At 35.2% G+C, this 16,488-nt stretch overlaps 1 protein-coding gene across 24 annotated transcripts; it reads right to left on the reverse strand.

The window, feature by feature from the left end:
• Positions 1–1,997: 1,997 nt before the first annotated feature.
• Positions 1,998–13,648, reverse strand: LOC114312484 (lysM domain receptor-like kinase 3). 24 transcript variants are annotated; one of them, XM_028258724.2, is made up of 8 exons: positions 13,566–13,648; positions 13,299–13,404; positions 12,859–13,013; positions 12,678–12,767; positions 12,441–12,546; positions 5,304–5,425; positions 4,711–4,842; positions 1,998–2,322 (listed from the first exon to the last, which is right to left on the reverse strand). In XM_028258724.2, exons 2-8 carry the CDS (start codon positions 13,372–13,374, stop codon positions 2,071–2,073), a joined length of 933 nt encoding a protein of 310 aa, XP_028114525.2. In that variant the 5' UTR covers positions 13,375–13,404; positions 13,566–13,648; the 3' UTR covers positions 1,998–2,070. The 24 variants fall into 24 exon arrangements, 9 of the variants coding, with proteins under 9 accessions (XP_028114525.2, XP_082754392.1, XP_028114521.2 ...); XM_082898266.1 differs by lacking the exon at positions 4,711–4,842 and adding exons at positions 6,118–6,213; positions 6,772–6,923 and having other exon boundaries at positions 13,299–13,629; XR_014346139.1 differs by lacking the exons at positions 1,998–2,322; positions 12,859–13,013 and adding exons at positions 5,668–5,779; positions 6,118–6,329; positions 6,772–11,362 and having other exon boundaries at positions 4,825–4,842; positions 12,441–12,575; positions 13,299–13,629.
• Positions 13,649–16,488: the final 2,840 nt, after the last annotated feature.

Genomic DNA, 16,488 nt, shown 5'->3' on the forward strand with positions numbered 1-16,488 from the left:
CCTCCTTTTATACACAGTGGGAGAGAGATGAGGAGCCTCCCAGCCATGAAGACTGGCAACAAATGCAACCAATTTCTCTTGCAAAATTGATGAAGTAATGCACAAAATTGATGAGACATAAGTGAGTAAGTTACACACAATATACACGTGTGTAAATATATAATCAGCCACCTAATAGACTTGCCCAAAAAGATTAGGTTGGTGGATCACCAATTCGGGCTCAAACCTAATCCATTTCAGCAAATCTCAAGTCCAAGATCCACGATCCATGGATCACGGACTGGACCGGTCCGGGCGGTGCCCGCGCGTGTGGCAATTTTTGCATAACCAACTTGGACCATAGTTTTGGCCCAAGCTCATCCTTGAAGCATCCATAGCTCTCTTCCTTCAAAAAATTTGGATCCCCCAAAGGGCTCATGCTCTTATCAAAATCTTGAGGTTTAAATACCGATCAATACTTTTCTCAATACCTTATTCACAAGGCCAATTTTATGGGACAATTTCTCATTCAATTTTTACTATTTTTTGTTATTCTTTTTGTGGTGTAAAGATCTTGTTATAAAGAATTTACAGCAATTTGATTCTACCTCAACCGGTAGTTGCGACCTACTTTAATTTCACATTGAAGTCACCATAAAACTATTTTTTTCCCAACATTTGAAAAATTCTTATACATAACCAAAACAACCTTAACAAAGAGGGCCCAATGGGTCATATTGTACCTTACGATGGTCTCGGGTTGCCATATATTGTGAAGCGACAACCGTACAAACAAAGTTGGTGTGAGGTTCTTTTTTGGAAAATATAGGCAAGCTCCAGTAATGGAGAGTTCATCGAATTCCTCTCCTTCTTCTGCTAAAAGAAGTTGTTGATGATGTCGTCGAGAGATCACCACAAAACAATTAGCTCTACTATCCTACTATGTGGAACGCATCACTTTATGTTGCAATCAAGTATCACTTGATCTTTATGGTGCAGACCCCATTTTAGTGTGGCCATACTTGATTTGGTTACTACACTACAAGAATTCGCATTTTTGCCGACTAAAAATTTGGTCGGCAAAAGTCCATTTCTAGTCGGTAAAAGTTATCCGCGACTAATTTTTTTAGTCGCCACTTTGGTCGCCAATTGAGGGTCGCGGAAAGTAATTAGCGACTAAAAAATTTTTTAGTCGCGAAAAAGTTATATTTGCCGACTAAATTTTTGATCACTAAATATATAATTATTACGACTAATCCATTTAGTAGCTAAAATACTTTAGTCACGAAAAAGTTATATTTGCCGACTAAATTTTTGGTGACTAAATATATAATTACTGCGACTAATCCATTTAGTAGCTAAAACACTTTAGTCGCGAAAAGTCATATTTTCCCGACCAAACATGTTAGTTGCCAATTCGCACATTCAACAACCAAATAGTTTGGTCGCCAATTGTGGCCCATTTCCACAACGAACAAATTTGATCGCCAATTGTCACATTTCACTACCAAAAAGTTTGGTTGGCAATACATTCCACGACCAACAAGTTTGGTTGGCAAATGGCACATTCCACGACCAAAAAGATTGCTCGGCAATTGTCACATTCAACCATCAAACATGTTAGTCGTGAAAAAGATTGTTTGCGCAACTAAAACTTTAGTCGGCAATTGACTTATTAGCAACGAATTCCTTTTTGGTTGCCAAAATTAATGACTTTAACGACGAATTATTTAGTCGGCAAAAGTATTAGTTATCTTTCCCAACTAATCAATTGGTCGCCAAAATAGAAAAAATAAGATCAACATTTGGTCGCCAACATCCAACAAAATAAACCTGTAATTCATAATAATTTATCCAATCCATTCAATATAATATGTAATTTACAAACATCATTCAAATCAACTGAATCATGAACATTCGACAAAATATAAATCATCCAAACTGAACCTGTTTAATGAAAGTCATTAATTATTATAAGTTTTCATCCACAAGTAATTTCAAACTACATGTTCCTCCAATTAAAAATCCACTTGTAATCTATATAATCATCGGAGTCACATCCATCTAGCATAATAATTTAAAACATAACAATTAGTTGTCATTATGTTTTAAATTGTTATCCATGGCGCATCTATCAAAAAATATACACACTAGTAGTCTATCCAAATATTTTCCATACACATTCATCCAAAAAATATAACTACTAGTCTTTCCAAAAATATAACTACTAGTCCACCCAAATCTTTTCCATACACATCTATCAAAAAATATATATTCCTTCCAAAAATGCTTATAGTGCCAATCAGTCATATACAATTTAGCTTTGTGCACGAGATAATCCATCTGTACCAAAGAAAATGAGAAATAATTTCAGGTAAATTTTTGTTGAAAATATTTGCACATCACTTTATTGTAAAATTGGACAAAAAATGTAAATTCTACATGGAAAGTAAAGGAAACATTAACAAATTAAATGACTATCAATACCATTTTGTAAATAAAACATCATTCATATGTATATATCAATTCTAACTATTGTTCCACAATATGCCAATATTGACCTATGTTTCAACAATGGAAACTAAGTTAAAATAGTCTTTCTACTTCTGAATAGTCTATATGCTTTGGTTGAACTTTTACTTGGAGGAGGGTAAGCGTGAGAGTGGAGTGAAAGATACAAGGTTGGGATTATCAACACAAGCTCCAGCAAAACAACAAACCCATCTCTCTATCAGAAGCATATTACCAGACTAATGTATGTGTTTTTGTCTAAATAGTCTATATGTTTTTGTCTATATGTTACCAGACTAATGTATGTGTTTTTGTGAGAGCAGAGTGGAAGATACTTCTGAATAGTCTATATGTTTTTATCTCTAGCCATCTCTATAACTACTGTTTTCACTTTGGGCTACTGCATGAAGGGGTGGAAACGTGCCTTTGTAGCGTGGAAAGAGGGCATATAATAAAACTTATGCTTTAATATGCAGATGCAAAATCTGAAAATCAACTCCCTCAGTAAAAGGTTCTTTCATTAGTCTCACACTGAAGTGCACATTATTCAAAACTTATGTAGTTAAGAAGTTTACAATTCCATAAGAGACTAATGTATGCGTGTGTTCTGTGTACATAGCATTATTCTGTTTCTGTTCATGTCAATTTGGTAAAGGAAGAAAAAATTATGATGCTACTGTTTCTTATGTTGTTAAATCACAAACAGAATGACAAGACTATGTATCTTACAATTAGTTTACACATTGAAACAATACAATATTCTGGATCATCTCCATACTAAAACAAAACCAGATCAACTGGCTGCACCATAACAGGGCCCATCCTTAAATATCAATGTCACAAGTTGAAAAAATCAATGATGGACTGCAACAAGTACACATATTCAGTCCCATTCGGGTAATAACCTAAAGGTTCAGTATGTAGGGAAAATTTAATTTATTTTTTACGAAATGCCTGCGCCTTGGTAGCATATAGGTTGTTGTGCATATGTTTAGGAACTTGGATTTGTTAAGTAAAAAGAAAAGGAAACTGAAAGTGATGATGACAGAAACAAAAGAGAAATGAAATGAAATATCTAAATTCCTTGGTTTTGTTTTGTTGAGGGGTAGGAATTCAAACCACTTAAATATTTTCTACATTTAAAAGGCAACAACTCATTTGACAGATTTATTGTTGGGGCTTCGTCAATTACACCACACGTCCGACAGATTTATTGTTGGAGATGTGAACTTCTAATGCAAGTTGAATTCAAATATATAATAATGATTTCTAATATATGGAAATGAACAAGAGCCTTCAAGTTCAATAACAAACCCTCGTGCACACAAGCAAACAAAAGCTAAGGTAAGATAACCAGAGTAGAATATGATATATGCACATGAAAACTCACCTTATAATATGATATATTCTCTTTGGAATCTAATACTAAATAGGGTAACTTTACCTCTTGCTAGCCACATATAGCAGAAATATTCCAAGTAATATGAAAGTAACTTGGCAATATCTTAAATGATATGAATAGTAGGCATGGAAGCTCAATAAAATTTTGAAGCCAGGAGGCTGCAAGGCCTGAGACAGAGTAGTGACAAGTAGAGAGGAATAAAACTTGAAAGATACAAAAACAATTCTTAAAAACAAAATACAAAAGTTCTTATGCTGGCTATCCCAACTTACTTCACAACATAGCACCATTCAACGGATAGAAATTAGAACCTAATGACATCACAAACTACATTCAGAACTCAATTGTTTAATAGCACCAAAAGATGCAACACAGAATTTAGAGGCATGGCCAATTAAGGTTACACATTTCCAATGGTCACAAGTTGGATTTAAAAATAAACACGGTTGGCGCTTCAATTGGTAATCCAAGACTAGCGGGTGTAGGGGCTTTGATTGGAAATATTGTCGGTTTCTAGGTGGTGGGATTCATTCAGAAAATTGTGTGGGCTCATGCTTTAACGGCGGGTTATGTGCAGTATGGCAAGGTCTACTCTTCGCTTGGCAAAGAGGATGCAGGGAGATTATCTTGGAGATGGATTGCCAAGATGCAGTGAGTTTGTTGCAAGGTCCAAATTCTTTACATCCTAATTTGAATTTGGTGCTACAGATGAGGGAATTTGTGAAGGAATGAGACTGTAAAATCCAGCATATTTTCCTAGAGAAGTAAAAGAGTGTGCAAATCAGTTAGCACATGAGGCACTACAATGAGGTACTCACTGATATTTCTGCTAGTTTTTCTTCTTTTTTTCCCCTTGGCTTTGGCCACCATTGTATACCAACACCAACCCAGTCTGTATCTGTGTGTGTCAAACTGGTATGATAGAGTTTTGTGGGATATATATGTGGGATCTACAAACAAAAACAATAAGCAGTTACAAGCTCTGAAAACTCTCTAGTCACATACACGTTCAGTTAATAAGCAACGTTAAAAGATTAAGTGTTACAAAACACCAAAGAATATGCCTTTTGGGAGGAGAAAAAACAAAAAAACAAAATTAATGAACAAGATTCCTGTTCACAGAGAAAAATTTAACAAATATTTTTTCAAACATATGAACAAAACAGACATATATTAAAAAAAATGCTCTTTTAAAGTAAATAAAGGATCATAGCAACTTTGAATTTAGACCGGCAAAACATGTAATAGGTTATCAAGAAGGTATCTAACAGTGGACCATCAATTATCCCAAAGTATAAGTACAAACCAAAAAACAGATTGAAGCCTTATTCTATGCGAACACTGATTTTAGAACCCATGTATTGAGGTTCTTAGTAGCATTCCTACTAGTAATTTAGGTTTAAGGACATACCTCCATTACAGAAGTTCGTTTTGCCTCCAAAGTTAAGCAATGAACAAGAGCATTCCATTTTCTGGAACAGTTATTAGGGACACAAAGCCGCCTATAATACTGCTGCATCTGATGGAGAGGAGCTGAGAAAACATGAATGCCATTAGTTTGACAATCCGAAAAACAAAAAAACAAGCGTAGAATTACTTGAAACATAAATAATAAGTTAAAAAAAACATTAATACTGCTGCTGCTGCTCACATTAATTTTGAAGGGGAGATGAGCGTTAATTTTGACATAAAATGATAATTTTAAAAAATAAAATAATTACTCGAAACATTAATTTGGTTGTTATGCACAAATCAAACATTTCACATTTACATACCATCTTGGAGCATTGTTAGCATCAGTCCTTAGGCTTCTTTAGTACACTTTTTTCTCCTTTTTAGACGTGCTTAGGCTTCTTTAGTACACTTTTGCTGAAGTGTCCTTAAATACTAAAAAGTAAGATCTTGTTGTTAACAGCCTTAGACATAGATCCAAGCCAAAATCAGGTAGCCAATGCCAGGACCAGGACCACTAATAGAACTGGGCAAGAATGTAATATGAAGCCAAGAAGTGATGCTTTGGTCTGTAACTTATTGGCTCAAAATCATGATTGGATTTTGGCAGGTTAGCAATGCCAGCAGGCCACAGTTACCTTTAGGAAATCGGTAATACTTCCAACTCAAGTTTTCAACCATGCATATTCCATACTAGTGGTCCTCGAAAATATTATCTTTTGTAAAGGTAAAGTTCGACTGAGAAACAAAGTTAAAACGCGAACGGAGCTCACCTGCAGAAGCGAGTCTTTGTGGTAGTGGGTGAGAGTTAGATCAATGCATTGACTCAGCTCAGTAAAGGGATCATTGTTCTCCAAAATTGATAGCATCTGAAACACAATATGTAAATCAAACTATAACGCAGCGGATGAAAAATTACGGTCATACCTTTTTCTGCAGAGTCTAAATTGAAGGATCTCGTGGTTAAATCATGTGCTTCCTGAATCTGATCAATCAACCCAGCAATGGAGTGATATTACAAAATGAATATCACCCACACAAGTCACAGTGCAAAATGGCTCTTAATCGTTGTATTTTGGGAGAGAATCAGTATATGGGAAAAACATATGACATACGTTGTTTTTCTTTTAATCACCCATATCCCATATCATATCAGATATATAGGATAATATCTGATCTATCCATATCAGTTGATATGATAGATATGGATATCCTGAGTGGTTATCCAAATAGGTTCTGAATTCAAATTCAAACTTATTTGGATAAGGTTCAAAAGGTTCAGAAAAGGGTCATGCCACATGGGCGCCCAATTTTTAACACAATATATCTAGCATTAGTTCCACAAAAAATATTGAACAATGAGCACTAGCACATGCACACATAGAGAGCACACAAAAAATATTTAAAGCCGATGTCAATAAACACACCTTTGCATGAAAAGAAGAATCTAAAAGAATGTTGCTCGACTTCACATCTCGATGGATGTAGTATGGCTTGGTATAAAGATGTATATACTCAAGACCTTTTGCAGCATCTAGAGCAATATGAACTCTTGTGGTCCAAGGAAGAGGTTTAAAACCTGTTGATTTATTAAGCCTTAGCATTGAAGGTCTAGTCATCAACATCATCATTTTTTTAACTAGAGCAATATGAACTCAATTTCAGTCACACTTCCATCCGGATCGCTCCCACTATCCTTAGAATGCTCGCTATAGTGAATGAAGATACACTTCTTTCCTCTAGGGCCCAACTTCCCAAACTTATGAGAAGCGTTGTGTATGTAAGCTGTCGAACCCCAAGGCCGCAAATTGCCTAAATCAGGCTTTTTGCCAGCCCACATCTCATATGGGGTAGAAGGAACTGATTTGGAGGGCACACGGTTAAGGACATAGGCAGCAGTTAACAAAGCATCTCCCCAATAAGAAATAGGAAGATTAGCTTGCGCCATCATTGATCTAACCATGTCAAGCAATGTGCAATTCCTTCTCTCCGCTACACCATATTGTTGCGGAGTCCTAAGAATTGTCAATTGCCTGATGACTCCTTTTTCCTCACAGAGCACTTTAAATTGCTCAGATAGATACTCACGTCCTCGGTCAGTCCTTAGAGCCTTAATGCTCTTGTCTAATTGATTCTCAACCTCATTAACATACCGTCTAAAGCAATCCAATGCTTCTGACTTGTGAGAAATCAAATAGACATGACCAAAACGCGTGCAATCATCTATAAATGTGATGAAATAAGGGGTTCCATGCCTTGCCCTCACATTCATTGGTCCACATATATCAGAATGAATAAGTTGCAATGGGATAGATGCCCTTATGGCTTTCCTAAATGGTTTCCTTGTTGCCTTACCAGCAAGACAGTGCTCATAAGTAGGCAAAGTGACTCTAGCGAGTGGGCCTAAAAGACCTTCTCTAGCCAATCTAGTCATCCTGTCTTGCCCTATGTGGCCTAATCTAGCATGCTATCTCATAGAATCATTATCACAAAAAGATGCAATATTCAAAACAGAGCCATTGGCATTTTTATTAAAACTAGAATCATCCACATCCAAAATTAAAAAAACATCTGAAAGATAACCAAAACCATAAAAAATTGTTCCCAAATAAATGCAAACACCATTATTCTCAAAACAGAAGCTAAAACCAAGGCTCATCATGCTAATAACTGAAACTAAGTTTCGCCGAATATCCGAAGCATAAAGAACATCATGAAGATACAAGGTGTGCCCTCGTCGCATTTCCAGCTTGTATGTGCCAATGCCAAGCACCTCCACACTGGTCTCGTTCCCCATGTAAACTTTTCTGCTCCCAGCAGGTACTCGGCGATACTCAACGAACCCTACTCTGTCCCTCGCGATGTGGTCTGTTGCTCCGGAGTCTACAACCCAAAAATGAGGTGAATGAGCAATTAATGCTTGACTAGACACAAAGCATTGAATGCGAGAAATTAAGTAAGGGAGTACCTTCTTCTGCTTAGGGTAATCCCAAGCGAAGTGTCATTCTTTGTTACAGTTAAAGCATGTCAATTTAGCCTTTACCTTCTTGCCACCTCTCTTGCCCTTACGCTTGAAATTTCTAGCGCCATTGGGCTTTAGCGCAGCTGCTGCTTGCTTCTTAGGGGCACCTTTTGCTTTTCCACGTTTGAACTGAGAAGTCCTACCTGAGCTCGACTCAACCACCATAGCAGAACCATCAGACTTAGCTGCCTCAAGGCGCTCAGCCTCTAGCTCCAACTGACGTGATATGTCTTCGAATGTTTTCACACTCTCATTATGCATCATGTTCTGCTTCATCTGTTCCCAAGAATTTGGCAGAGAGCGAATCACAGCTCGTACTTGTTGCTCTTAAGTCAAATTGTGCCCAGCAGCCGCAAGCTCACGTATCATGGCTGACATGACCCTTAAATGCTGCTTCATCGAGTGATGCGCCCTTTTTTGATAAGAGTCAAACTTCATAGTCAGCCCATGTAGCTTTACCAAGGAGGTAATACCAAACTTTTGTTTGAGAGCTTCCTACATCTCAAATGCAGTCGGGCAATGCTCAAACTCACTAATCAAGTCGTTGTGCATGCTGCTCAACATAGTAAAGCGCGCACACCGATCTTTGTTACACCAAGTCTGAAAGACTTCAAGATCACGACGATGTTGAGCTGTATTGCCCTGCTCTGGCTCAACCATCACTTGTTCAAGTGTGGTCAACACTTCTTGCTCATTGAGGAGGTATTGGATCTTACGGCGCCATATATCATAATTGTCGCCATCCAATTTCTCTCCCTTAGTTAAGTCTGTCACCACTGTCTTAGCAGTCATTTTTACATACAGAGGTCTCGTTTGGCGAGTGACTTTTTTAGCTAAAAAGTCAAAAAGTTACTAAAAAAGTCAAAAAGCCAACAACTTATACAAAAAAGTTAAAGATTCTCTCTTCTCTCTACTTTTTGCACATCTTTTCGTAAAAAGTCAAAAAGTCATTCCAAATATACTAGTTTTTTTTACATCATATTTTAGTCAAAAAGCCAAAAAGCTACTAAAAAAGCTTGTTTCCAAATGAGGCCAGAGTAAACAAATGCGCAGGGGATATTAATGATAGCAACACAAAAAATTATTTTGCAGCAAAAAAATCTAAATTAAATAATGATAATTTTACACATGTCTCAAGATCGAAAATTTGCTATGCTCGTAATCATCTCTTGCGCCTCTAGTGATAATTATCAAAATTTAATTTAATTCCATGCGCAAAAAATAATCAATCTCCCACTACTTATGGCATATACAAAACATGATAAATTCCATACAATAGCATATTAATGTAAATATACAAATAACTCATGCTATATTCATTTAATAATGGAATTCAAATAAATAAATAAAAAACTAATTATGCTGCTTTAATTACAACATATTACAAACCAAAAAAATATACTGTATTCAATATTCAGATTATGCCATAATAAAAAAAAATACACCATTCTGAAATTTCTGGAAGTTTTCTAAATTTTTCTAGAATTCTAAATAACTAATAAACACACATAAAATTAGAAATAAACAATTTCAGAATCTGATAAACTGAAAAAAATATACCAGTAAACAGTAAAACATTTCAGAAGTCTACAATAAAAATTTCAACCCCAGAAAATTATTCATGCAACACCAGAAGCATTTTAAAACATAAATAATGAATTATTCTTATAGAAAAAATACTTTTTTTTTCATAAAAAATTTCAAAATTTTACAGAACATGGAAAATTTAATTCTGAGTCTAATAGTACTAACCACGCATAAAACAAATCTATAACGAATTATTTATGACCATTTAACGCGATTCAAAATTAAAAACAAAACAAACAGTGCCTTATGCATTAGCAACCAAGCCAACCAAGCCGGTGGAGGAAAAATGGCGCGGCTCAGCGCACGGCGCGCGTGCATGGCGCAGACGGCGGGCGCGTGGACAACGTCGCTGATGCGCGCGTGATGGCGCGTGGAAGCGCGTCAGAAGTGCGTCTGGAGCGTGGCAGCGGGTGTAAGCCGCTCACGGGGTTAGGTGGCGCGTGCAGACCACGCGCCGCCTTCCAAGGTGTTTTTTGGTCCAATTTCGGTACTGCAGACTCCTTTTTCCAAAATAAAATCATTTATGGTACTAAAAATGACATTAATGAACATAAAAATAGGGTTTTTTATGCTCTTAATCTAATGAGAGTTGACATTTTCCTCCTTTATAAATATTCATGTATATAATGTGTACATATATATATATATATATATATAAATATACACATGATTAAAGAAAACACAAAAATACCCATTCATGCTCTGATACCAATGTAAATCAAACTATAACGCAGCGGATGAAAAATTATGGTCATATCTTTTTTTGCAGAGTCTGAATTGAAGGATCTCGTGGGTAAATCATGTGCTTCCTGAATTTGATCAATCAACCCAGCAATGGAGTGATATTACAAAATGAATATCACCCACACAAGTCACAGTGCAAAATGACTCTTAATCGTTGTATTTTGGGAGAGAGTCAGTATATGGGAAAAACATACGACATACGTTGTTTTTCTCTTAATCACCCATATCCCATATCATATCAGATATATAGGATAATATCTTATCTATCCATATCAGTTGATATGATAGATATGGATATCTTGAGTGGTTATCCAAATAGGTTTTGAATTCAAATTCAAACTTATTTGGATAAGGTTCAAAAGGTTCAGAAAAGGGTCATGCCACATGGGCGCCCAATTTCTAACACAATATATCTAGCATTAGTTCCACAAAAAATATTGAACAATGAGCACTAGCACATGCACACATAGAGAGCACACAAAAAATATTTAAAGCCGATGTCAATAAACACACCTTTGCATGAAAAGAAGAATCTAAAAGAATGTTGCTCGACTTCACATCTCGATGGATGTAGTATGGCTTGGTATAAAGATGTATATACTCAAGACCTTTTGCAGCATCTAGAGCAATATGAACTCTTGTGGTCCAAGGAAGAGGTTTAAAACCTGTTGATTTATTAAGCCTTAGCATTGAAGGTCTAGTCATCAACATCATCATTTTTTTAACTAAAAGCAGACCCAGTGGAAAATGGAGAAATATATATATATATATATATTTTAAAAACTTTAATCACTTTGAACAATAGATTTCTTTCAACCACAAAAATTCATTCTTAGAATTACCAAGTGGGTGCATCAGCATTTTCTACAATTTCCATAGGCAAAGAGTTGCGAGCAAGACTAATTGAAACAGGTGAAACCCATAAATTCAAATATGAAACAATTTTAGTAGAGGATACTTGTTTAGAAGAAGGGTCTGTCCCATTGTACGTCTTAACTTGACAATTATTTGTACTAGAATCATTAATCTGAACAAAATGTGTCCGAAAAACAATTTCCAGCCGACAAGCAAACTGAAATAAGACACAGCTCACTTCTTATTTTATCTATTTATTTTTATCTTTGAACCGATAACCATACAAAGTTAAAAGTACTTTTATTTGTCAATACGTTTTCTTCATTCCAAATGATAGTACATTTGATGAAATAACTTCAATTGATAGCAAACACTACTAGAACTATCACCAAATTCTTTTAGTGGTTTTACTTGATATTGAACGTCGTGTCTGATACCAAAATATTTGTTTTGCTAAAAGATTTTAGAACTGTTAAATGTTCTGACTAAACAATATGATTTAGAGAGCAATACTGAATTGATGCAGCTGCGTAGAAATTATATATTTCAACCATGAGATAATGATGTATTAATATCTTAATTATATTTGGAACCAATGTCCACTGAAAAAAGTAAATGTAGGCAAATTTGGGAGATCGATCAGTAAGTGTTAGACTTTGTGATGTTAAAATTTGTTTCAACAAGTATTACACTCTTCTACACAAAACTAAAGTAGGAGTAATTCTCTGGAGCTGTATTTCTGTGAACTTTTCTGTTCTACAAAAGCAGTCTGAGCCAAATAGCTGATACAAAAATGACTGAGTCTGCACATACAAGACTTCTAAGATGTTTGTGATTTATTTGCAAGAGCATCGAAGTAAATATCATTGATTAGTCATGAGTTCAAACCTCTTATAGCGGGATTGTGAAGATGATCGCTTAGTGCACCATTTTGGGCTAATTCATATACAAGAAACAAGGAGTCTCCACCGGTAGCATATCCAATAAGCTTGATCTATTCGGAAAACCCAAGAGAAAGAAAAACTAAAAAAAATAAAATTAGCCAAAAAGTAGACCCTTAAAGAGCAAAAATGAGCAAAGTGAATCCAAAATTTCCATTGTCCCAGAGAAATATGATAATTTTACCAAGTTTGTATGATGAACTCTGCAAAGAATATTGAGCTCTGACATGAACTCTTTAGACTTGGTGTCATTCATCTGTTTGATGGCCACATCCTAAATTCATATGGGAACAAGCTGTTAATAGAATATTCCTATACAAATTTCAAAGGTTCAACAGTGAAAGTATATAGTCCCTCGCACTTACATCTCCTCTTAATTTACCTAGGTAAACAGATCCATATGATCCTTGACCAATCTTTAAAGACATACTTAAGTTTAAAGTCGAATCACAAACTTCATTGTACGGGAAAACAATTGCTTTATCAGAATTAAAAGAGCCTACAATGCTTTCTCCACATTCTGCAAAAGAATCTCCCTAGAATTAATTAGTCAGTCCTAGAGTAAGTACTGAATGTAAATCAACTACAGTTACAGAATTTCCCAGCAGAGATATATTTACTTGTAGGTATGCTGGGTTGATTTAGGGGTAGGTTTGCGTGAAGAAGGTATGCGGATGAAAGAAGAAAAAAACCCTAGAGGCTGAAATTAGGGGAACAAAGATAGAGATATAGAGATACATATATATATATATATATATAGAGAGAGAGAGAGAGAGAGAGAGAGAGAGAAACCGGGAGGACATACTTTGGCTAGTGCCCCAATGATGGATCGTGACTACGAGATAAGATGATATAGGCTGTTGGTTTGCGATGGTCCTCATGTGCAACGGGTGTCGACGCCGATGGTGCTCCTGTACCAACAGCGATGGAGACAAAAGTGAGAGAGAGAGAGAGAGAGAGAGAGAGAGAATCGAAGCTGGGTAGATGTGAGAGAGAGAATGGGAGGAGGGCAGATGTGAGAGACAGAGAGAATCGTAGACTGAGAGAGTCACAGAGTGAGAGAGAGACGGACATGTTTTTAAGCCCTAAGTCACAGAGTGAGATGAGATGGGGTGAGGTTTGGTGGTGAAGGAGAATCTGTATGAGAGAGAGAACAATCTGATTGGTTTAAACAGAGAACATGCGGGGGCAATTAAATGGTTTCCCTCTAAAATTTTCACGTCTTTGGCGACAAAATTGATTTTTGGTCGGCAAATGTTATTATCTGTGACCAAAATATTTTAGTCGCTAAACATTTTTTCATTCCCACTTTTTTTTTTTTGTCTTCCCTCTTCGACTTTTGCCGACCAAATTTCAATTTGATCACAAAAAATTATATTTTGGCAACTAAAAAAATATTAGTCAGCAAAACTCCAAACCTTTATCGGGCGCTACTAGTATAAATTAAGTATAAGATAAAGATCACAGAAGCAAAGTTCAGTAAGGAAGCTTCAAGAATCTTTATCCGGCGCTACCAGTATAAATTAAGTATAAGATGAAACTATAAGATAAAATTTAAGTGCTGCGAATTTCAGGCTTTCACAACCCAAAAAAAGAAAAACAAGAAATTACATGTTCCTTGAATCATTTTATAGAAAGAGAGGGATATTTATACCTCAAATTGTTTTTAGGGAGAGTTGAAGATGCTCTAGAAAATGGGTTGAAGGCCCTGGTGGGTGAGACATTGTAGAACAAAATTACTTTAGTCAAAGAGAAAACAAAGATAGAGAGTCATAGGGTGAGAGAGATAGATATTAGGGGAAGAGAGGCAGAGAGAGGGACAGAGAGAAGGCAAAATAGGGAGGACATACTGGGGTAATGCTCCAATAGTGGATCGACGGTAGTGCTTGATGGCAGTGATGCTCCTTACCCGACGGTGATGGAAACAAAGCGACATAGATTCAATATTAGAAGGAGGGCAATCGGCGTGAGAGAGAGAGAGAGAGAGAGTAATGGAATGAGAGAGATAGAGGTGTGAGAGAATCAGAAGAGGGTAGATGCGAGAGAGAGTCACAGAGTGAAAGAGAGAGAGACGTGTTTAAGCCCTAACTCATTTTAGTGTGTTTGAAATCCCTCCAGAGTTCCTTACCAAATTAATTTAAAAATCCCTCAAAAATGATAAAAAATAAAAAATAAAATTATAATAATAAATAATAATGATAATAATGATAATAATAATAAAATTAAACATGAACTCAAATTGGGCAGTATGTGTTCCCACAAAAAAAATTGAGTTTTATTGCTGACTAAATGTGTTTGTCACCAAAAATATATATTTGCCGACCAAATGAGGTAGTCACCAAAGATTAAAAATAAAATTATACTAGATATTTGGCGACTGAATTTCTTTTAGTTGGCAAAAGTTGGTATATGACGACTAAAATTTATTTAGTCGTTGAAATAAATTTTTGGCGACCAAACTTTTAGTCGCCAAAAATAAAAGTAAATTTTTGTTTTCCATTCAGCGACTAAATAAATTTAGTAGCCAAAAGTAACTATACAACGACTAAAATATTTTTTAGTCGTTGAAAATAATTTTTTGGCGACCAAACTTTTGGTCGCCAAAGATAAAAAGTAAATTTTTATTTTTCATTCAGCGACTAAATTATTTTACTTGCCAAAGCTATCTATACAGCGACTAAAATATTTTTTAGTCATTGGAAGTAAATGTTTGTTGACCAAACTTTTGGTCGCCAAAGATAAAAAGTAAATTTTTATTTTTCATTCAGCGACTATATTATTTTAGTTGCCAAAACTATCTATATAGCGACTAAAATATTTTTTAGTCGCTGAAATTAAATTTTTGCCGACCAAACTTTTGTCGCCAAAGATAAAAAGTAAATTTTTATTTTTCATTCGGCGGCTAAATTATTTTAGTTGCCAAAACTATCTATACAGCGACTAAAATATTTTTTAGTCGCTGAAATTAAATGTTTGCCGACGAAACTTTTTGTCGCCAAAGATAAAAAGTAAATTTTTATTTTTCATTCAGCGACTAAATTATTTTAGTTGCCGAAACTATCTATATTTTTTAGTTGCTGAAATTAAATTTTTGCCGACCAAACTTTTGGTCGCCAATGATAAAAAGTAAATTTTTTTTTTGATTCGGCAACTAAATAATTTTAGTTGCCAAAACTATCAATACAGCGACTAAAATATTTTTTAGTCGCTAAAAATAAATATTTTGCGACCAAACTTTTGATTGCAAAAAATAAAAAGTTAGATTTTATTTTTCATTCGGCGACTAAATAATTTTAGTAGCCAAAACTAATTATACAGCGACTAAAATATTTTTTTAGTCACCAATTGTGGCAAATTTAGCGACTAAATTTTTTTAGTCGCCAATTGTGATATTTTTAGTGACTAATTTTTTTTTAGTTGCCAATAATCAATATACCCCGACTATAAAAATTTAGTAGCTAAATATTGTACTTTTACCGACTAACATAATTTTTGGTTGCCAATTCTACAACTTTTAGCAACCAAAATATTTTTAGTCAGCAAAAGTGATCGCCAAAAGTGTATTTTGTTGTAGTGCTACTTCAGGTCATAATTAAGATCATTTTAACTGAAATAATTTTTTTTAAGGCTCAATAAAGACTGAATAAGAGCTTGTGACACTTAATAAAAAGTGAATATCATATAATTGCGGCTTCAGAAATATTTAATAATTTTTATTTCTAACACCTGCTTTTCTTTCTATTATTGTTCTATGGGATGAGACATGAAATTCAGTTCAACTCAATGAAAGGGAAAAGAAAGGCTGAAAAGTGCAAATACTTTGTCCCATTTGAAGAGAAGAGAAGCAAGCCAAACAAACTTTAAATTGTTCCTAACATCAACAGTTTGGTGTGTGTCTAGTCTGTGACAAGTTTGTCCTATTTGTTCATACAAAATCTGAAACAAACTTTATACATAGCGTAATGTCATGGAAAAGTAAAGCTTCATGGATTGTC

Source organism: Camellia sinensis, chromosome 12 (genome assembly GCF_055761805.1).
Source record: "Camellia sinensis isolate YWXY chromosome 12, ASM5576180v1, whole genome shotgun sequence".
Classification (NCBI taxonomy): domain Eukaryota; kingdom Viridiplantae; phylum Streptophyta; class Magnoliopsida; order Ericales; family Theaceae; genus Camellia; species Camellia sinensis.

Excerpts from the sequence above, each read along its gene's own strand:
- LOC114312484 (XM_028258724.2), bottom strand. The coding sequence starts at position 13,374 with ATGAGGACCATCGCAAACCAACAGCCTATATCATCTTATCTCGTAGTC. Across the intron at positions 5,426-12,440 it reads TCACAATCCCGCTATAAGAG|CTCCTCTCCATCAGATGCAG; the intron begins GTTTGAACTCAT and ends ATGTTTTCTCAG. Across the intron at positions 4,843-5,303 it reads AACGAACTTCTGTAATGGAG|ATCCCACATATATATCCCAC; the intron begins GTATGTCCTTAA and ends TTTTGTTTGTAG.